General features: G+C 46.0%; 1 protein-coding gene across 1 annotated transcript in view; it reads right to left on the bottom strand.

The window, feature by feature from the left end:
* Nucleotides 1-22,516, bottom strand: part of DCTN1 (dynactin subunit 1) — a 108,531-nt gene that overhangs the window by 53,111 nt on the left and 32,904 nt on the right. Inside the window, 3 exon segments of the mRNA XM_032787962.2 lie at nt 5,093-5,113; nt 16,231-16,262; nt 19,415-19,493. Coding sequence (XP_032643853.2) covers nt 5,093-5,113; nt 16,231-16,262; nt 19,415-19,493 — 132 coding nt within the window.

The raw sequence follows: 22,516 nt of genomic DNA on the forward strand, positions 1-22,516 counted from the left end.
AATTCTGAAGCTAGGCTACAATAAAGGCAGGGAACAAACTGGATCCCAGCCACCCGCTATGGGGCAGATACAAACTGTTTGATGAATCACTGAATCAGCTCCTCCCAATAACGCGCCCTAGAAACAAAGTTTTTCTCTGTCTCCATCCAGCTGTTGTGTAAAACGGACCAAGCACTAGCTGGCTACGCTCCCCCTCACAAGGGCCTCAGACTTGCAGTATCAGATGGAACAGGCCCTCAGTTTCAGCTCCAACAACTGTGCCAGCCACAATCTGCCCATTGCGACTGTTTGCCTGACTGCTGCCCTGTCTCCTTTCAGCTCGAACTTGCTAGCGGTGGCTAATTTATAACTCTGGACAGCTCATCTGCCCAACCTTCAGCTAAACTGTCCCATTGAGTTCTCCCACCTATATTTTCAAACAACCCAGCATCTTCTGCCTCTCTGTATAGCGCGAAGCTGCAATGGAGGAGTCTCTTTTGTCCCTAAGAGCCAGCTCCCTGTTCTAAGCGCAGAAATGTGGCTGAGTGGTACTGTTAGTCCATACGTATATGTTGGGTGCAGTATACACATTAATAGGTATTATGTGCATGGTATTAACACAGTACACATTATGTATATGGCTGCTGGGAATTAATATTAACTGACTGTATTACCCTCTTCCCACAATTCTGTTCACCCGGGTCAAGCATCCCACAGCGCTTTGCAAAGCTAGAGTCAGCTTCAGTGTTCGAAAACTGGACATGTACCAAAGCAAAGATACACGAACACTTGGTACCAAGTACAGTTAGCAAGTGCTTTCCTGGCTCATCAACACTTGGAATGCAGCATTCAAAACGGACACATGAGAAAGGATAGGCAAGCTCCCAGGACACAGCTGGCAGAAAGTAGTGGGTTAAACTTAAAGTGACGTGTAAAAAGTTTTGTAACTTATAAAAATTACACGGTAAATACTAGTAGCTGAAATGCGCATCTTTGGAGCACACCTGTGTAAGGTGAACGCGCAGCGAGAATTTGCTTCCCAGGAGGAAAGTATGAGCGTCTCCTTCTCGCACTGCACTGCTTTATCTTTATACATTTGACTAAGTTCAGTTATTTGGTTCTGAACATTAAGAACGTGTAGTCAAACAATTGGCTACATCTGAGTCAATAGGACACTGCACCAGACTGGGTGTTCCATGCAGCTGCCCATAATCCTGTACATGAACTCTCCACAGCCACTGTCCAGGGAGGCTGGGACCCCTGAGTGTGGGAACAGGACACTGCCCGTCTTTTTTGGCCGAGGTCAGGCTGTATCTCATGGAAAACAGAGTAGGGCAGTGCCTACCACAATCATCTTTGGCTGTTTCTGCCCACTGCTATTCCCATGTTGCTTAGGGAACCTCAGGCACCTCTCCCCATTACTGACTGGGGTCAGTCCCCTTAAATGAACTGCACCTTGGAGCATCTCAGAGCTTAAAAACCTTGTCTCCTCAAGGAAGAAAAAGCTGGTGCCTGAGGCTGGTCCCACTAAAATGGCGACACTGATTACCCACATCTGACCGGAGCTGCTCAGCATATGGGAGCAGCTGCTTCCAACCTCACCACAACCTGAACTGCCAAGCTCAGGGGCCCTGTGCCAACCTGTACATAAATGAATGGCTTTTCCACCACTCCCTGGTGGACACGACTCCAGGCTGAGCTACGGATATGTCCAAGGCAGATACCTACAGGGCTGGGTTCAGACACAAAGGGGTCAGGCTTTTCGTCCATTTAACCCCTCACAGATGTCAGTCTGTCTTTGCAGCTATTGCATGCTACTGTTCCACTGCAAGGCTGACATTTCAGTGAGGGGGGGACAGTCCCAGGTATTTGAGGCAGGATTTGCTCTCTGCACAGTAACTGCTATGCCAGACAGCACTGTAGCAATGAACAGAGGATTGTGTGAGCTGTAATTTCACTCCAAAACTGGAGAGAATGGCCATCTTGCTGCCCTTAAACAGCTAGCTACTCTGCCTTCTCCCCTGGCCTGTCACACTGCAGGTGGTTTCAGCACTCTCCCAGTGTGGCACTCCCTAGTGAGCTGTTCACTCAGCTGTGTTCTTTATTTGTGCAAGTGCAGCATGGGCCGAAATATCAAGTGCTCCCCTCAGCAGATTCACAACACCTGCTCTTGGCTTCTCCGGCGGGATGAATGCAGAATGACAGGAGCCGCAGATACCTTTGGGGAGAAATATGAACTTCATTGCTCTGTAAGACTTCGTGCTACTGCACAGCTCCACCGTTACCAGCATGAAGCCCCTGGTTTACCCCTGTACCCAGCATGCAGGCCTTAAAGGAAACTGACTCAAAGGCACAGCAGAAGTTCCTTGAGGTGTCATGTGGAAACAGCATCTGTCTCAATCCTTGAGAGAAATAGGCAACTGGGAGCCCTCGAGAAGAGTCACAGTGACTGCTGTGGAGGCCAGGGTGGAGTTAGTGTTACTCACTGGAGGTCATGGAGAGGCGAGAGGGGACCTATTCCACCCTCCCTGCTGAATACCTGGGATCCCGATGGCAGGCAGAGAGCGGAAGAGGCTGATTATTTGTATTTGCTCTTTGCCCCAGTTTAAGGGGTGGGCAATCTCAGAGGACTGGGGCCATCTGCCACCCAAAATAGAGCAGGAGGAAACAGCTTTTAAACCGATTAAAATCCAACGTGTATCATGCACTGCAAAGAGATACATAATCTCATCAGTACGGATTTGCCTACTACTACTGTTATTTCTTTTCAAGCATTAGGAGTTTTACCAAATAGAACCTCAATTCCCAGACACTAAAATGGACGCAAGGAAAAGAGCCGGTGAGCTGATTGATGGTTTCAACCCTTAAAATGGAACTGAGGATCAGGGTGAGAAGAAACTACAAATGAGCTGAGGCCAGTTTGTCGCGCTGGGAGGAAGCTCTAAGACATACCTGTCCGATCTCGGTTTCCATCCCAGGGTTAGTCCCACAATGTTAGGGAGGAAACCCCACTCGCCAGATGGGCTCTGTGGTATCGGTTTGACTTGGAATTGCTCCTTTTAGAATGAGACAATTAATGCCCTGAACGGATGGTACCATGTGTGGCACAGCCTGCCACCAACCCAATTCAGTGGCGATCTTCACAATGAAGTGAGGCAAAACTGGAAAGTAAAAATCCACACACGCTAAAGGTTTTCCATCAGAGAAAGCGTGCAGAACCAGGAAAGCCAGAGCTGGGGGTGAGTAACAGCAGCATGCAGACAGCAGGGACAAGAGCTAGCAGCAGAGTGAAGTAACAGGGCAAAGCGCATGCAGCTCAGTAAGCTCAGACACATGCAGAGATTTCAGACTGGACAGAGTCACAGAGGAGGTCAGAACAGTATCGCCCAGAAAACCAAACTTCCAGGGGAGCACAGCTTCTCCTCTTGCTCTGCTCTCCATTGTGCTCACTCTGTGGAAGGGACAGACGCAGGTCTGGGCTCGGATTCTCTCTCCTCCCAAGTGCTGAAGGGTTACATAGACTGGAAGTGAAAGATCCACAGCAGCACTAATTGGCAGCCTGCATGCCATCACTCACAGGAGCAAGCAGGTACTGTCTCACTCTCCTCCTTACTCTTGCTCGTTGCATTTCTAATGGGACCATCACTGCAGTATGGGGGGGGCGGGGTTTGCAGGGGTTCCTTGTCAAAGTTACAACATGCCCCAGCCAGACTGCTAAGCTCCGCTGAGACCGCACAGCTTTCCTTTTGATACAACTGCAATTTGAAACAAACGACAGATCTGCGGGGATTTTCTGGCCTTCTCTTTTTCCCTGGCTGCTGCCAGGATATAACAGGGTGGGTGGAAAGGAGATGGCTCTTTCGAGAGAAAAGTTAGTGTCTGAAAAAGAGAGGCTTGGGAAAAACTGTCATTTTACAAGTATTACATTTAGGCAAAATGATGACTTGTCTTCAAATCAGAAAGAAAAATGTCCGGTAACCGCACTACCTGCTTCCAAACTCCAATTTTTTGCTCTTTTGAGACAGAGTTTTCCCTATTGCTGGGTTTATCTTCTTGGCTGTCTATTTTGGATACTTTGCACAAAATATTCCAGTGTCAACCCACCTCCCTTAGCAAACTGTTACCCATTGATTCAAAACCATACCATGCCCTGTGACAGCACCTCTCTGATCATGTAGGGCAATCGCAGTCTGTTTTCATTTCTCCCTTTAGACCAGTGATTCTCAAACTTCTGTACTGGTGACCCCTTTCACATAGCAATCCTCTGAGTGAGACCCCCTCTTATAAATTAAAAACACTTTTTAATATATTTAATACCATTATAAATGCTGGAGGCAAAGAAGAGTTTAGGGCAGAGGCTGACAACTCTCGACCCCCCATGTAATAACCTCGTGACCCCCTGAGAGGTCCTGACCCCCAGTTTGAGAACCCCTGCTTTAGACAAAGGGGCAGGGAGTGAGCCTACATCTATTGTGCACAGTTCTGAGCACGCTGTTGGTGCTTTACACAGGAGATTTACATCCATCACAGCAATAGCTGGAAGGACACAAGGCGGCAGAATGTGAAAGCCAAGGTTAACGTATCAGCCTAAGCGATGGGCTGGAGATCATAATATTTGTGCTGGGCCTTTGATTCTAAAGCCGACTCTTGCGTGTTGATGTCAAGAAGTTCAATACATGCACCCAGAGAGAAATATAATGGGCACATTTCACAAGTACAATAGTTAACTCACTCCCAGCACTGGTGTGAAAGCTTTATCCTGATGCTGTGAAGAAACAGCAGAAAGTTCTCAGAACTCCCAAGAAAAATGACATTGTTTGGTTTATGAACCCACGTTCCCTACCAGGTTGCGTGGCAGGCTGCGAAGTGGTGAAAGACACCTTCCCATAAAGCAATGCTCTTCCCCCAGTGCATTTGGACTCTGATTACCTAGCATCCTGTAAGCAAGCTGGTCCAACTGGAGAAGGGGAACACATGCAATGAGTAAACATGCGACCATACAATGGAAGGCACAGCAGCAATGAGTGAAAATGAGCCGAGATGTATTTGGGGGCATTTCATGCGGCCACGAGATTCTGCGAGGTACAGATTAATTGCCAAAAAAATGCACCACCTTTTTAGGTTTCGCTCCGCGCTGCATGAAGAGAGGACAAAGGTTAGAAGTTAGAGTTTACACTGCCTCGACAGGCAATAAAAGTGAACCATTCACACAGCTGCATGTTACTGATTTGAGTAGTTATACAGCTTCCCCTGCTGTTCCTGAGGAAGGTACTGTGATCTGTTCTGTTGAAGTCACCAGACCTCAATAATATGTACAATCAGCAAGGAAGAAAGCACCCAGATTAACCTAAACAAGTCTGTGAAATGTGACCTGCCAGTATGTAGCAGATAACTTGAGGCTCGTGGGTTTTACCCCAGAGTGGCTTTAATCAGGCTTTGGCTCCTAAGGCATTAAGGGTTCTAAGGTTCCAGCAAAGAACATTTTGAAAGGCAAATGACCACACTTGACAGTTTAGTTAATGGCAGGGAGTGGGGCCTAGTGGAGAAAGCACTGGACTGGACTCAGGAGACCCAGGCTCTATTCCCAGCTCTGCCACTGGCCTGCCAGGTACCTTGGGCAAGTCACTTCCCCTCTGTGCTTCAGTTTCCCTACCTGTAAAAAACAGATAATGCCATGACTACTGCCCTGCTCTGTGAGGGGCTTCACACTCTACTGATGACAAACGCTACAAGAGCTGGGTAATATTTTGTTTCCAACACCGTCAGTCAATGCATTTGCCTCCAGAAGCCTGGGATTGCTAGGAAGCTAGGTCTGCCCCAACCTCATATTCCAAACTGAGCCCCAGTTCAGCAACCTCTGCCCAGGTGTGGGGTGGGAAAACACGTACAGCCGCTGCCTGCACTACACCTGGTGATTTCTCTGTATCTTACTGCCACCTACAAGTCAAGTTTCCCAGTGTAAAATTGGAGCTGAGTGAATTAAAACTGGGCAGGCCTGCAATAACCAAGAAAGACATGAACAATTGCTCATGATTGTGTTATGACTAATATTTAAGCTTCAAATTATATAAAGATAAGGGCTTGAACATGCCACTTTCCCCATTAGACAGATCTGCCTTGGCTGCGTCAAATCTATCGACCAAACCAGGTCGAAATATGTTGACAGAGAGAGAGAGAAGGAAACAGACAGAGAATTTTCTCTTTTGCCCAAGTAGCACTGACCTCTACAGATATGCTACTATGAGTCACTTCTCCATATCAAACCCAGAAGCACCACCATTATTTCAATTACCACAGCAGTCAGAGTGAGGCCTAGGGAGAAGGCTACTGCTGCCGTATTTACACATTTGTGTAAGCCTCTTATTTCATCCATGTTAACCTAGGCCCTGTGTCCACCTTCACAGAGATTAGCAGTGCCATTCTAGCCTTATCAAGCAGCATGCTTACTGGCAGGGCGCTCTCAGTCTGAGGCTAGGATGACAGATGCCCTTAGGGAAAATGAACAGGTGGTGTTCACCTTATCTTCAAATACCAGGAGCTTCTTTACAGAAACAGATTCAACAATAAACGCATTCACTTATCTTCCATTTGGATAAGGACACAACACAAGGCACAAATTCTATGCTATTATAAAAGTGCCAAGGGATGTCTTAAAGCAGTGAGAATCTCCGATTTCTAATTGGCTGGTTTACCATGAGGCAGTCACAGATTACCAGCATTTATCCCTGGGATTAGCAGAAAGGAGTGGAGATAAAATTCACAGGAAATCCATCCCCAGCACAGAGACACATTTGAGTGATGCAACCTATGTCAGGAAACAACTCCTTCCCCATCTTACCCGCACACCACAGTGTGTTAACATCTGTCCATTGCCCTGCTGGTTTACTGTTTACACTGCAATGGCTTTGGACCAAGAAATAGACCATTTCATTCCATTTTGGGGCTCTCATGAGCGAGCTCCAACAACGTGTTCAAGACAATATTTGAATTAAAGCAGGAATGTTTCCTAGTGATTAAAACTGGAACTGGGAAACAGAACTCCTGGGTTCCACTCTCAGCTCCGCCACTGACTGGTCGGGTGCTCTTGGGGTGCACGTGTTAACAGACATTTCTCCAATCTGCATCTCAGTTCAGAGTAGAAATCCTTACCTACTCCCCAAGGATTTTGGATCAGTTAGTGGAGGTAAAACACAGGATCCTTGGAAGAAAGTTGCTATAGAAGGGCAGTGTCTTTTTTTTTAAAAAAAACAAACATCTGTCTGTAAACACTTTATATAAAAATCTGATGTCTAAATTATCCCGTGTCCCTTTAACCTTGGGGAGACCTGAAGAAAAGGGAGACTATTTTGGCTAAAGGTGTCATCTCAAAGATATGGCTGGTAACTTGACTATAGGGTGGCAAAATCAGTCCCCAGTGGACCTGGAGACAAACTGTGCTTCCTGTCATGTGCCCGTTAGATCACTGGACACTCTGATGCTGTGTACTGTAGGTTCACAGCTCAATGGAGTACAGAATGCCTGTTGTTTCCCTTGACTCTAGCAGCATCTAGTGGCAAAATGCTGTTAATCTGCAACTCCTGAATGTAAGAGAGGCAATAAACAGCAGTAAAACTCTGTCCGTGGGAGAGGCAGGAAGCTGCTCCGTGACGCCCTCAGGCTTCTCAGCCAGCTTTGTTACTAATACAGTTAGGCTGCTCTTGAAGAGCAGCAGCATTGCCTCAGGCAGTGAGCAGGGTGCTCTGCAAATCCAACATGCAATCACCAAAGGACAGGAGAGGCTGTAAAATGCACTTCAGCACAGAGCAGGAAAAATGGGAAAGGTCTTCGGTATCATTCCGATGACAGAGCGATGAAACCAGGGTAGAGAGGAGAGGTTATCGGGGGAAGTCACACACAATCAATAAAGGCTTGTCTACACAGGAAGTTAATTTAGATTAAGGTAGGATGTGAGTTTAAAGCAGAATAGCTATTCCTGATTAACTCCGTGTGGATGTTCTTAGATGCTCCTATTCCAGAATAAGAGCATCCACACAGGGAGTTAATCAGAAACTCTCCCCTGTGTAGAAGAGCTTTAAGTAGCAAGCACTGCAGATGGCCTGAAGGAGAGCAAGGCTTGGCTTTGATGCCTCAGGGCCTGACTCCACGGCCTTGCACCTTGTAGAGTTATTTATCCCTGGGCAAAGGCAATGTAAAGAATGGACTGTTCCGATTTGGTAGCATTTTTACACCCACTTTGCACCCATGTTCCATCGCCTTCATGCTCTTGGCTTTGTGCTAACACTCATGCTGCTTGAAACGGCCTCCACTCCCCAACTGCCGAGTCCCCTCTTCTTCTGGTAAACCCACTTCCTTCCAGGAACTGATCCTTCTTCCTCACTCTTCCTGAGTTGCTATCCCATGACTTGCCTAAATGAGACTAAGCCTTGTGAGGGCACAGAACACATCTTACTCTAAAGTCCCATGTAAGTGTTGTTTAGTATCAGATTGAGCCCAGTAACTTGTGTGACTATCGAGGATTACCTGGACACAGTTCTAGGATGCTGCTCTTTTTGCTTCTTATAGACCCACACTCGCTACTGAAACAGTTTTCAAGAAAAGGGGACCCGACATCACATCCCCTTCCTGACAGGAAGGAACTAAGTCCAAAATAGGCAAAGCAGAGAAATTAAGAGAAAGCTATGAAGTCCGGGCATCTCACCTTGGTTCTTGGTACCACATTCTCAGAAGCAGAGAAAGCAAAGAGGTACCACGTTAACAAGAGAGAACTGCAATGAAGCAGTAGTTATCTGCCAAGATCAACGTGCCAGAAGAGATGCCACAACGCAGAAAATCCACATCTCAGACAGATATTGTGATTTCTAAGGAATTTGTGCTAATGACATGTCAGTCTAATCAATGGATAGTCCACTCCTAACAGGCCACACTTCACACTCAGGGTATGTCTACCCTGCGGCTAGGAGGTGTCATTCCCAGCTCGAGCTAGCACACTACAGATAGTGTGACTGTGACGCCATGGGCCAAGCTAGCCACCCAAGCACGCACCTAGGCTCTAGCTAGCACATGTCCATGAACCTGAGCTAGGAATTTCACAACCCAACTGCAGCATAGACAGCCTCTGGGACTGCAAGGTAGGAGTGACCACTGCTTCGCATGAGCTTGATTTGTTCTTATACTAAACATTCTTTAAGGTTGACTTTACTGTGAAAGGTTCTATTGATAACCTTCTAGACTTAGATGATTCAGTGTCTCCACAGAACGCATGTCTTTGTATAGGTGCTAAAAACTGGATTCATGATGAAAAACAATTGTGGCAACGTGTGGTGAAAGCTTGCACAGAGACTTCATTCAGAGTAAAGATGGGCTTCTCAGGCAAAGAGAACCATGGGCTACAAGCAGAGGTGGCCTCCAACAGTGGGCTGGGAACGCTGCTGACAACAATGCCATGAAGCTCTCAAGCAACCACTTTGGACAGCCCAGGAGCTCTGAGTTTTACAGAGTAACATCTGGTCTTTCTTGGCCAATGGAAGGGTCATCACACAGAGGAGGAGATGACACTGATTTTGACAGCATTTCCTAAGCTAGTGCCATACTCCCTAGCAAGACACTTACCATGTACTTTCAGCCAGCAAACGTTGGCTCCTCCATAACTGGCCAAAGAACAGGGTTAGTAAAAACAAGACTTGCTTGTAAGATACCAAATCTGGATCAGAGGATGGTAACTTATCAAACTAATCCCCCTTGCAGCACTCAGCTCTTATAGTATCAAGTGCTAAGAGCCTCAGGACCATCAGCAGCAAACAGCAGCAATGACTGATATGGGCAGCAATACTGGGGAATGCTCAGTCTAGAGCACGTGCTTTGTTAGAGATTTTGTCCCAGAATCATTTGGCCCTCAGCACCATAGCACTGAAGAAATGGGCAGAGTCTCCTTGCATGGGGGAACATGCAGTCTCTAAAGCAATCTATATTGAGCTTTGGCTCCTTTGCCTAGGATTTTGTATCAGCTCAAAGCCAGATTATCAAGTATCTAGGCACAGGCTTGCCACGCGCAGACAGAGGGGAGAACTGAATTTTAACATTAAGTCCTAAAGGATGCCCAAAGAACCCTACAGTACACGTAGAACACTGGCAATGGCCGTAGTGCCTGTTTAGGAGGAGGAATATGTTATAAAGCAGGAATCACTAGATGCATGTAGCCCACGCTCTGTCTCCGACAGTAGCCAGCATCAGATTCTTCAGAGGATGGTGCAAGAAAAACCCAAGTGAGCCACCATGGAATAACCCAGTGGTTCTCAAATTGTGGGTCGTGACCCTGTTTTAGTGGGGTTGCCAGGGCTGGCTTAGACTTGCTGAGGCCCAGGGCTGAAGATGAAGCCTGAGCCCCACCACCTGCGTGACATGGCTTCGGTTACAGACCCACTGCCTGGGGCTGAAGCCCTTGGGCTTAAGTTTTGCCTTCGCTCCCCAGCCCCTATGGCGCAGTGAGGCTTGGCCTTTGACCCCTCCATCCTGGGCCGTGGGCTTTGGGGTCGTGTAGTAATTTTTGTTGTCAGAAGGCGGTCGCAGTGCACTGAGGTTTGAGAATCCCCGGAATAGCCTGTCTCTTGGGGAAGTTTTCCCCAACCCCAGCAGTGAGCGTTTTGCTTGTGTTATGAAGATGTACAAAACCTGTGCAGCCTGGCTAATGTGATAGTGAATGTCCTCAGCACCCATATAAATACCGAGCCTTTGACTGGTGTGGTCAGACTGTCCAAAGTCTCCGAAGGATTAAAACATGGCATCTATGCCTCTGCTCCAATTTTCTGTTGGCTCAGGAAACACACTTTAAACTAGGTTTATGGGGGGCAGGTGACCAAAGCCCACAGGTAAGTCAAGAACCTGGAGACCTGGGAGAAGGGTCAGAATTTGGAGGAAGAAGATGGACTGTTATAGCAGGGATAAAGGAGAGAAGACAGAACTGGGGCGGAGTGGGGGGAATCAAATCAGTATCTTAGATGTCTGTATATGAATGCAAGAAGTATGGGGAATAAGCAGGAAGAACTCAAAATACTAACAAATAAAAACTATGAGGAAGAAACAGTAACAGGAAACTTGGAAATGGCAGAGATGCTCAATGACTTCTTTGTTTCAGCCTTCACCGAGAAGTCTGAGGGAATGCCTAACATAGTGAATGCTAATGGGAAGACGGAAAGTTTAGAAGATGTAATAAAAAAGAGCAAGCTAAAAATCACTTACAAAAGTTAGATGCCTGCAAGTCACCAGGGCCTCATGAAATGCATCCTAGAATACTCAAGGAGCTAATAGAGGAGGTATCAGAGCCTCTAGCTACTATCTTTGGAAAATCATGGGAGACAGGAGAGATTCCAGAAGAGTGGAAAAGGGCAAATATGGTGCCCATCTATAAAAAGGGAAATAAAAACAACCCAGGAAACTACAGACCAGTTAGTTTAACTTCTGTGCCAGAAAGATAATGTTTGATAGATAACGAGTCTTGTGGGATACAGGAGAAGCCGGTGGATGTGATAATCCTAACTTCTTAGTTACCCAGTATAGCACATAGTTCGCCATGATATTCCTACAATAAACAGGCAACATCATAACTTAATGGGAGTAGTCGTATTAACTGTTTCCCAATCCTGCTGGAGAAAGGTCATAGAGTAATAGATGAGGTTCCGCCAAGCCGGATCTCGTTTTGTGCGGATGCGGTTCTGTCACATATCTTTCATCTCAAGTGTACTTATGATATTGGCATAGCACACCGGGACGCTATTAAGGTGTTACAGATGATACCAAACTGGCCGCCCGCCACGCCGCCGATGGAGAACTGCTCAAAATGGTAAACATATGAATGCTTTAATAAAGACATAATGCACAGTGCTCGTCCACTTAGAGAAGGAACAAGCAGTTATTCACACCATACAGAATCGAAGAGACAACCTACGAAGGAGAAAAAGGCTAGGAAGGCATCCTAGCGGGTATAGGGGACCCACAAGCCTAAAATGAAGTCAAGCAGTGTGAGCTGTGCAAAAAAAAGCAAATGATGATTCTGCGGTATGCTATCTACACAGGTTCGTTGTAAACAAGACAGCGAGCAAGTCATTCTTACCGCTCTTACTCTGGGCCGCTGGTGTAGCCACTCAAACTGGAGTATAAAAGATCCAGTTCTGGGGCACTCGCCTTTCAAGAACCATGTTGTGAAGAAATGGAGAGCGGTCCAGAGACAGAGAGTCAACCAGCGGATATGATTAACAGGTCTTAGAAACAAATGCCCTATGACACGAAGGGTGAAAGCATGTGGGTATTGATATGTTTAAATTGGAAAAAAAAGACGAAAACTAGGAAAGATGGACATTTTTTAGTTCAGTTTTACTAAGGATATCTACAAGGGTGCATCAGGAGGAGGCGAGAAAACTTGTTCACTCTTTAGCCTTCTAAAGGAGGAAGCAAGCGTCGACAATGGCTTAAACACTGGCGCTAAGGCTACAGGTGAGGTTACGATTCGGACCATTACGCCAAAAAGTTCCTTAGCTGTCCTATGAGGTGGTTAAGACCATTGAATAAACTGCCAGTGAGGACGTTAGGAACTTACCAGCTCACTGGAAAAATTATAACAGAGCAATTCAGATAAATGTCTATCAGGGATGGTCTAGACAGTATTTGGTCCTGCCATGAGGGCAGGGGACTAGACTCGATGACCTCTCGAGGTCCCTTCCAGTCCTAGAATCTATGAATCTATAATTGACATCACAGAGACCTGGTGGGATAATACACATGACAGGAATATTAGTATAGAAGGGTACAGCTTGCTCAGGAAGGACCAGCAGGGAAAAAAGGGAGGAGATTTTGCCTTAGATATTAAAAATGTGTACACTTGGACTAGAGGTTGAGATGGAAATAAGAGACAGACTTGTTGAAAGTCTCTTGATAAGGATAAAAAGGGTAAAAAACAAGGATGATGTCATAGCAGAGGTCTCCTACAGACCACCTAACCAGGAAGAAGAGGTGGATGAGGCTTTTTTTAAAAAAAAAAAAAACAACTAACAAAATCATCCAAAGCTCAGGACTTGGTGGTGATGGGGACTTCAACTACCCAGGCATCTGTTGGGAAAATAACACAGCAGGGCACAGATTATCCAATAAATTCTTCAAATGTATTGGAGACATTTTTTATTTCAGAAGGTGGAGACAGCTACCAGGGGAGAGGCTGTTCTAGATTTGATTTGGACAAATAGGGAGGAACTGGTTGAGAATCTGAAAGTGAAAGGCAGCTTGGATGAAAGTGATCATGAAAATGGTAGAGTTAATGATTCTAAGGGATGGTAGAAAGGAGAACAGTACTATGAAGACAATGGGAAAGCAGTGGACGTGTTATTCCTTGACATTAGCAAAGCTTTAGATATGGTCTCCACAGTATTCTTGCCGGCAAGTTAAAGAAGTATGGGCTGGATGAATGAACTATAAAGGTGGATAGAAAGCTGGCTGGATTGTCGGGCTCAACAGGTAGTGATCAATGGCTCCATATCTAGTTGGCAGCCGGTTTCAAGTGGAATGCCCCAAGGGTCGGTCCTGGGACCAGTTTTGTTCAATATCTTCATTAATGATCTGGAGGATGGCATGGACTGCACTCTCAGCAAGTTTCCAGAGGACACTAAACTAGGAGAAGTGGTAGATACGCTGGAGGGTAGGGATAAGATACAGAGGAACCTAGACAAATTAGAGGATTGGGCTAAAAGAAAAAGCAAGAGGAAGACCAAGGACAGGGTAGGCCCATTACTCAATGAGGGGGGAAAGAAAATAACAGAAAATGTGGAAATGGCAGAGGTGCTTAATGACTTCTTTGTTTTGGTTTTCACCAAGAAGGTTGGTGGGATTGGACATCTAACATAGTGAATGCCAGTGAAAATGAGGTAGGATCAGAGGCTAAAATAGGAAAGAACAAGTTAAAAATTACTTAGACAAGTTAGATGTCTTCAAGTCACCAGGGCCTGATGAAATGCATCCTAGAATACTCAAGGAGCTGACTGAGGAGATATCTGAGCCATTAGCAATCCCACGAAAGCTCATGCTCCAAAACATGTTAGTCTATAAGGTGCCACAGGATTCTTTGCTGCTTTTACAGATCCAGATGGCTACCCCTCTGATACTGGGGAATTACAGATCAGTCCGCTTAACTTCTGTACTCGGAAACATAATGGAGCAAACAATTAAGCAATCAATTTGCAAACATCTAGAAGATAATAAGAGGATAAGTAACAGTCAGCACGGATTCGTCAAGAACAAATCGTGTCAAACTAACCTGGTAGCTTTCTTTGACACGGTAACAAGCCTTGTCGATATGGGGGAAGTGGTACACATGGTATATCTTGATTTTAGTAAAGCTTTTGATACGGTCTCCTGTGACCATCCCATAAATAAACTAGGGAAATGAAACCTAGATGGAGCTACTATAAGGTGGGTGCAAAATTGGTTGGAAAACCGTTCCCAGAGAGCAGTTATCAGTGGTTCACAGTCATGCTGGAAGGGAATAAGTGGGGTCCCGCAGGGATCAGTTCTGGGTCTGGTTCTGGTTCTGTTCAATATCTTCATCAATGATTTAGAGAATGGCATAGAGAGTACACGCATAAAGTTTGCGGATGATACCAAGCTAGGAGGGGTTGCAAGTGCTTTGGAGAATAGGATTAAAATTCAAAATGATCTGGACAAACTGGAGAAATGGTCTGAAGTAAATAGAATGAAATTCAATAAGGACAAATGCAAAGTACTCGACTTAAGCAGGAACAATCAGTTGCACACATACAAAATGGAAATGACTGCCTAGGACTGAGCACTGAGGAAAGGGATCTGGGGGTCATAGTGGATCACAACTAAATATGAGTCAACAGCGTAATGCTGTTTTAAAAAAAGCAAACGTAATTCTGGGATGTATTAGCAGGAGTATTATAAGTAAAACACAAGAAGTAATTCTTCAGCTCTACTCCGCGCTGATTAGGCCTCATCTGGAGTACTGTGTCCAGTTCTGGGCACCACATTTCAGGAAGGAGGTGGACAAATTGCAGAGTCCAGAGAAGAGCAACAAAAAATGATGAAAGGTCTAGAAAACATGAACTCTGAGGGAAGACGGAAAAAATTGAGTTTGTTTAGTCTGGAAAAGAGAAAACGGAGAGGGGACACGATAACAGTTTTTAAGTATGTAAACCGTTGTTACAAGGAGGAGGAAGAAAAATTGTTTTTCTTAACCTCTGAGGACGAGACAAGAAGCAAAGGGCTTAAATTGCAGCAAGGGAGGTTTAGGTTGGACATTAGGAAAACTTCCTAACTGTCAGGGTGGTTAAGCACTGGATCAAATTGCCTCGGGAGGTTGTGGAATCTCCATCACTGGATATTTAACAGCAGGTTAGACAAACAACTGTCAGGGATGGTCTAGCTAATTAGTCCTGCCACGAGTGCAGGGGACTGGACTAGATGACCTCTCGAGGTCCCTTCCAGTTCTGTGATTGGACACGCAGACACAGTAACGGGCACCCATGTAGGCCTTGTACGAGCCACCAGGACTCCTGGACAAAGATAAGTCGGGCAGTATATATAAAGCTTAACTGGAAACTAGGCACATAGCCAGGAAACCCAACAGATTTTCAGCAGAAAAGGTGAATTTAAAATATGCTGTTAAAGAGAGAGAGAGAGAGAGTTACTTCCTTCTCTGAAATGTAGGCTCATTTGGAGGGAAATCGCAATTTCACTGCTGGAGAGCATTCAAGGGCAGGCTCTGCAATGCTGAATCAAATGAAGAATGATCCCCCCCGACCTCAAAACAACAGACTGTTCACTTCCCTCCCACCAGTGTGACCCCCCTGTGAGAGGGCTGTTTGTAACAAACCAAAAAGGTTTCTGGTCATTTGGAATAAAGCTATTTTTGATTTGCCTTGCTCTTGACTGACCCCAGGCAATCCCTTGTGGAACACCCGGATAACGTAAAAGCTAGACTTTCCTCACCAGCCATTTTATTTGGTGTTTTCCTTTTTTGCCCCCTTTAATCTGCAATGTTCACTGGTTGAAATCCTGGCCCTGCTGTGTGCATGTGCACTCGTTCTGAGAGACAGATGTTTGGTTACACTCTGGAAAGGCAGGAAGAGCTAATGCAGGGAATTCAGCTGATTAGCGTGCACAAACCCTCCCCTCCCAAAAGCCAACACACTGACGCGAAGGAATGAGTTTCTCCAAGCAGGCGGCAGGGTCTCACGCTGAAGTACTCACCAATTTGCTGGCTTTGGCAGCTTCCGAAGATTCTGGAAATAAAACAGAAAAACCAAGAACCATGAGCTGTTTGTGACATGTACCACACAGGGCTCTTGGCACATGAGCAGCAGGGCAGAGAGGAGTCCCCACTCACGCTCCGGAATCCTGTGTGTCACTATGAGAGTTGAGCGCTAGATCTAGGTCCAGCTGAAGGATCCTAGATGTGTCTCTAGGAGTAGGAATGAAAAGTCTGGAGAGAAGGAAGGTCACAGTGCATTGAAGCGAGCAGGCATGCTGAATTAGAAGGCCTCTTCTGGTCCTGCTCTGAGCAGGGGGTACCTCCTGAGGTCTCTTCCAACCCTCATCTTTTATGATTCAAGGAATATCAACTACATCTCTACCCCGATATAACGCCACCCGATATAACACGCATTCGGATATAACGCGGTAAATCAGCGCTCCTGGGCGGCGGGGGGGGGAAGGGAGGAGGGCTGCGTGCTCTGGTGGATCAAAGCAAGTTCTATATAATGAGGTTTCAACTATAACCCGGTTAGATATTTTGGCTCCCGAGGACAGCGTTATATCGGGGTAGAGGAGTATTTCAAAATATAACAACAAGCCCATGACATCTATCCTTGCCTATGGTTAGATGACTGCAAGATTTCAGAGAGCTTTGGATCATCTCAAGCCTAAAAAGCCCCTTTTTCAGGAACACACAAGTAGAGACATGTGACCATGTCTCCACCAATTAGATTCCATCTGGTAATCATAGGTGATTTTATATATATCCATAAAATAGGGCCAGCTAAAGGCATCTCAGGCCTGTAACATCGCTTGGTAAACTAAAATATGTTTCTATAGTTAGTCATGCGAAATTCTCCACATGACTAACTTATGAGCACCAGTCAGACAGTCAGATATCTTACTGAGCACAAGGAAAGTTAGGCATTTAACCAGCTACATGAGTGCAAATAAAATTAAGTGCATAGAAGAGACCAGTGTATGAGGCAACTTCTTGCCTTCTGAGCTTCTCTCATAGACTTTAAGGACACCTCCTGTCCTGAACTGTTTGTATCTTGGAGGTACGCTGTTGAACAGCTGCTGCATTTCACTCAAGACAGCTATAGTTTAGTGGTGAGCAAAGTGATTCCCCTGTACAGGTGTGCGCAGGCATGATCAAAATGTACATTTTAGCATACAACCACGAGTTAAGTGCAGAAGTTGTGTACACCAAGCACAAGAGGAGGATTTGTTTGGGTAAATTTCATCCTTTGTTTTGGTCTTGGATATTTGATGGGTCTGATATTGTGGCTTGCACCATGATAGCTGTTTGTATGTCGTTCATTGTGAGTAGCACTCTGTTTGCGTGTGTGTAATAATGTGAATTGAGGCATCAGCTGCCCAGATAATAGACACTATAGAAGCAGCTCATAAATCAAAGACCCCAACCATCTCCATTGTGCTTCTTACACCTTTATTCCTTTTAGCAGAGAAGGTGCTAGATTTATGGGAATTGAAATCTCTGCATCGTATACTGCAGAGGCAGAGACTGCAGCAGACGCTGCTGTTTCTATGGAAACTCCCTGGCATGGGGCCACACTTCATGTGTCTGCATTTTGCTTCTCCAAAGAGCACTGCAGCTGACTCTGTGTGCTTTGACCCCTTCCACCTTCCTCATTCTTCTTGGTCTCCCACCGTCACCTCCACCAGCCAGATCCACAGCTCACAGGTTTGAGCAACTCATCTCAAACACCCCTGTCTTATCCCTCTGACCCAGCCAGTGACTGCTCCTCACCATTCACTTCACCCTCTCTGAACTAGTATCTGCAGTGTGTGCATGCGCGCGTGTTCGGTCCTCACGTTCTCTCATTTTCTCAGGCAATTCCTCAGATCCCTCTGTCAATACCCACCACTCTAGCCTCTCTGGCTCTTCATGAGCTCTTCTCCCCCAACCTCTTACTTCTTCACACAGCACCCGCTGGGATGCCGCAAGGTACAAGAGTCCAGCTACCCGGGCTGGAGAAAGCAGGGCAAACTGGAGCTCACTCTCCACCAGGAGGCAGGCAAAGTCCAACTGACAACCCACAAGCCTTTCTCCAGAATCTCTCTCAAATTCAGAGCTTCAGAAGGATCTATCAAAGCTACACAGCTGGGCAGCACAATGGCAGGTGAGGTTCAGTGCAAGGTACTGCACATGGGAAGGTACTACCTGAACTGCCTGGACACTCTGCTACACTTGACTGAAAACCCAGCACTTAGGAAGGAGACCTGGAGATCGCTGTAAGCAGTTCGGCGAGATCCACTCCTCAGTGTGAAGCAGCGAACAAAACATTAGGAACAGGGTGAGCAAACACTGATGCTATTATAATACCACTGGCTAACTCTGGGGATGCTCTCCCCTGGATACTATGTTCAGTTCTAGTCACCTCCTCAATAGGCGGCTGGGAGGGGGGAGGACAACGAAGGGCAATGGGGGTTAATAGAGGCCTAGAAAGACTTCCATGTGAGAAGAGACTGAACATTAGGGACTATTTCGAGAGGAGACAGAAATGGGATGACAGGCTCATCATACAGGGACAAACAGAGGCCTAATGATATTAAAAGGCAGCAACGTTTAAGAAAACAAGCTGCCACCCACTGCCCAGCCCCCTTACCACTGGAGGCTAGTCCCGGACCATTTCACTTAGACCGCCTTTCTCCAGGCAGTATGGACATGCTTCTTGCCTCATTTACCGATCGCCCACCAGCATTCTACCTGAGCTCAAGCCGGTGTGGATTTTAATACCACTGAACACTCGAGGATTTGAGGAAGAAACCAGTGATGTTCTCGCCACCCTGGACTTGAATCCTAACCTTACCTGCATGATGGCAAACTTGACAGCAGCCTCCCATCAACTTCAGAGGGTTCTGGATCCAGCCCTTAGTGGGGCTCCTGGGTGGCCTTTAAAGCCTTTCCCTGGGTGCTTGTTGAGATGCACTTGGAACGCTAAACTGAAGGAGCAGAGCACCAGGAAGTGCTATGCTTGCATCTCCATGTGCCCCAGCAGAGGCTCCCCTCTGACAGGAGAAAAGGTAGAAGGGATTGGTGAAGATTTCCCAACAGCTCCGGTTCTAGACAATGCTGGATGTCTGACATATGGATCCCTCTTGGGCTGGAGTGAAGGGGAGATAAGGACGCATAAGACAGACAAGTGGACCATACCTCTTTTGGGGACCTTTGAGGCAGACGATTCTGGGGTTTCTGGAGATGTTGTATCTGCTCCATCTTCAAAAATCTGGATCTGAATAAATGGAACCAATTCAATGTTACCAGCGAGGAGTGGCATGAACACACAGCAGCCCCATTCTGGAGTTGGGGCTTTAATACAACAGACTTCACTTTGTGCTGATTTTTAATCTCATTTCTTGGTGTTCCTCCCTCCCCAGCTCCCTGAAAACTTACATTTAAAACTGACTGAACCCCATTATGGATTTGAGGACTCACTTGCCCAGGCAGTCTAAGCAGTTTACAGGTCGCTATCTACTTCTGTCCAAGCCAAGATGATGACTTTTGGTCTCTGGATCAGTTTGAATTTCTGACAGATAAAAAAAAAAATCCTGGCTTCTCCTTAAGTATATTTTATCTGATCTGAACAGAACTGTAAAGACTCCCACATTCCTCAGTAAGAAAAGCTGCTTTTCTCCAAGACGCAGCAAACTGTGAGGGCTCAGATCACCAATACAATCAACACAGGGGCCTAGTGAAAGCTGCCTCGCTCTCAGGGAAATCCCAGAGCCTGGAAGCAGACACAGTCTTAGGTTTGGGGCAATGCTATGAAATCTAAAGCACGGGTGACCTAGGGGGTCTTTTTAAACAACCTTTTTTGGCCAGGCTCTTGACTGACAAATAATGGAAGACAGGAGGTTTGCTAACAAGCAGGCAACTCTGCTGTAGCCTGCCAGTCTGTAAGTGGTTCCTATGTAGGTAAGGTGCCCAGGACACCACATACACACTTCTTAAACAAGCAGGAAGAGGCATTTTAATGAGACATTCTGCCAGTGGCTCTCCACCTTTCCAGACAGACCACTGTACCCCTTGCAGGAGTCTGATTTGTCTTGTGTATCCCAAGTTTCACCGCACTTAAAAACTACTTGCTTACAAAATCAGGCATAAAAATACAAAAGTGTCACAGCACACTAGTACTAAGAAATTGCTGACTTTAGCATTTTTACCGTATAATTATAAATCAATTGGAATATAAATACTGTTCTTACATGTCAGTGTATAGTATATAGAGCAGTATAAACACGTCAGTGTCTGTGTGAAATTTGAGTTTGTACTGGCTTTCCTAGGGCTTTTTCTGCAGCCTGTTGTAAAACTAGGCAAATCTCTAGATGAGTTGATGTCCCCGCAGAAGACCCCATGCGTACCCCTGGCTGAGAACCACTGCTCTATGCTATAGAAATAATGACAACGCCATCAAAGGCAGAGACAAATACTCAAAGCAGCATTTAGAAGAAGGTGGAAAAGGGGAGGCATCCCACTGACAGGGCACCTCTCCAACGAAACCCATGTGCTGCTGACCTCTTTAGGTGAGTTCTGTAAAGGGGAGGCTTTTGAGCCATCTCAGCAGTGCACAAGGGAGAACTCTTCACTTGGCTTACAGGAATCCATCCTAGGAGGAGATTATATAGTCTTGATAATGGGGCTGAGATCACCAAACATGAACCTAAGAATTCTAAGCACCCCTGACTCGTCTGTCTAATACAGATGGGGTTAGATACACTGGGAATGAGATGACCAGCAGTGACATCAGTGTTTAAGACTGTTTTCCTACAGTTGTATTTCATCACCACCCTGATTTCAGGAGGAGACAAACAGGCACTGATCACTTAAAGATCCCCTGGCACTTGCCGTGGAAAGATCTGAGTTCCCTCACCGTTAATCACATTCGGCAGTCCTAAATTCCTCCTCCGATTTTAACTGAATACAGAATTGTCACTTCTCCTCCCACACCACTAACAAAACCAGCTTTGCAGCGTGGCTAGAATAGAACGGAGGCTGCATGTCCGTCCCAGAGATGGGTGAAGCGACCCCAACAGTACAAGGTCTGTAAAGCACTTTGGGATCCACGGACTGTCTGTAATTAACATGAAGCAGAAAGTGAGGAATTAGAGCCATGGGGAGTGGAGAGGGGGCTGTTATTTTTCAGTTTAGAAAAGCACAGTAGTGTACAGGACATGGTGCTGAGACACAGCTAGGATTGCTTTGCCTAGAGCAGGGGTTGGCAACCTTTTAGAAGTGCTGTGCCGAGTTTTCACTTATTCACACTAATTTAAAGTTTCGCGTGCCAGTAATACATTTTAATGTTTTTAGAAGGTCTCTTTCTATAAGTCTATAATATATAACTAAACTAAACTATTGTTGTAAGTAAAGTAAATAAGGTTTTTTAAATGTTTAAGAAGCTTTATTTAAAATTAAATTAAAATGCAGAGCCCCCCGGACCAGGGGCCAGGACCCAGGCAATGTGAGTGCCACTGAAAATCAGCTCACATGCCGCCTTCAGCACCTGTGCCATAGGTTGCCTACCCCTGGCCTACAGCCATCAGATCTCTCCATGGCATGGGAACCAGCACTACTGTACTGGTGACAAACTCAAAGGCCTTCACCTGTTATAGGAGGACTTTGATGCTTAAAATCCCTGCCCCAGTGAATGGAAATCCCAAGTATTTTAAAGCTGCCAAAACATGCGCAGGAAACACATCAGTGTAAACAACTCTCAGTGTTGACACAGTTGCGCGCAGTGCTTTGGTGAGCAGCACAGGGGAACGGATGGGAAAGGCACGTTCAGAAACGAAGAGCAGGGAAACAACAGTGGCTCTCCCTACATTGCTTCCATGTTTGGGTCTGGTACCTACAGTTTCCTGAGGCAGCTTGCCAGGATGCCAAATCTAACACACAAGTCAGCCTCTCCTCCTACTGCTGCAGCAAACCCAAATTCCCTCCATTCGGTACTGGCTAGGAGGCACACAGTTCCAACCCAGCCTGGCTGCTCACTAGAGCTGCCTGGAAATCCTCCAACAGAACAGTTCTGCACCAGGGACGACAGATTCACCTAAACAGAAACGTTGCAAAGACAGCAAAGAATCCTGTGGCACCTTATAGATTTAAAGGAGAAAGTAGTTAAGGACATTGAGGTCAATGGTAATTGGGACGAATTGCAACATGGATTTACTAAAGGTAGATCGTGCCAAACCAACCTGATCTCCTTCTTTGAGAAGGTGACAGATTACTTAGACAAAGGAAATGCGGTAGATCTAATTT

This window comes from Chelonoidis abingdonii, chromosome 5 (genome assembly GCF_003597395.2).
Source record: "Chelonoidis abingdonii isolate Lonesome George chromosome 5, CheloAbing_2.0, whole genome shotgun sequence".
Taxonomy (NCBI): domain Eukaryota; kingdom Metazoa; phylum Chordata; order Testudines; family Testudinidae; genus Chelonoidis; species Chelonoidis abingdonii.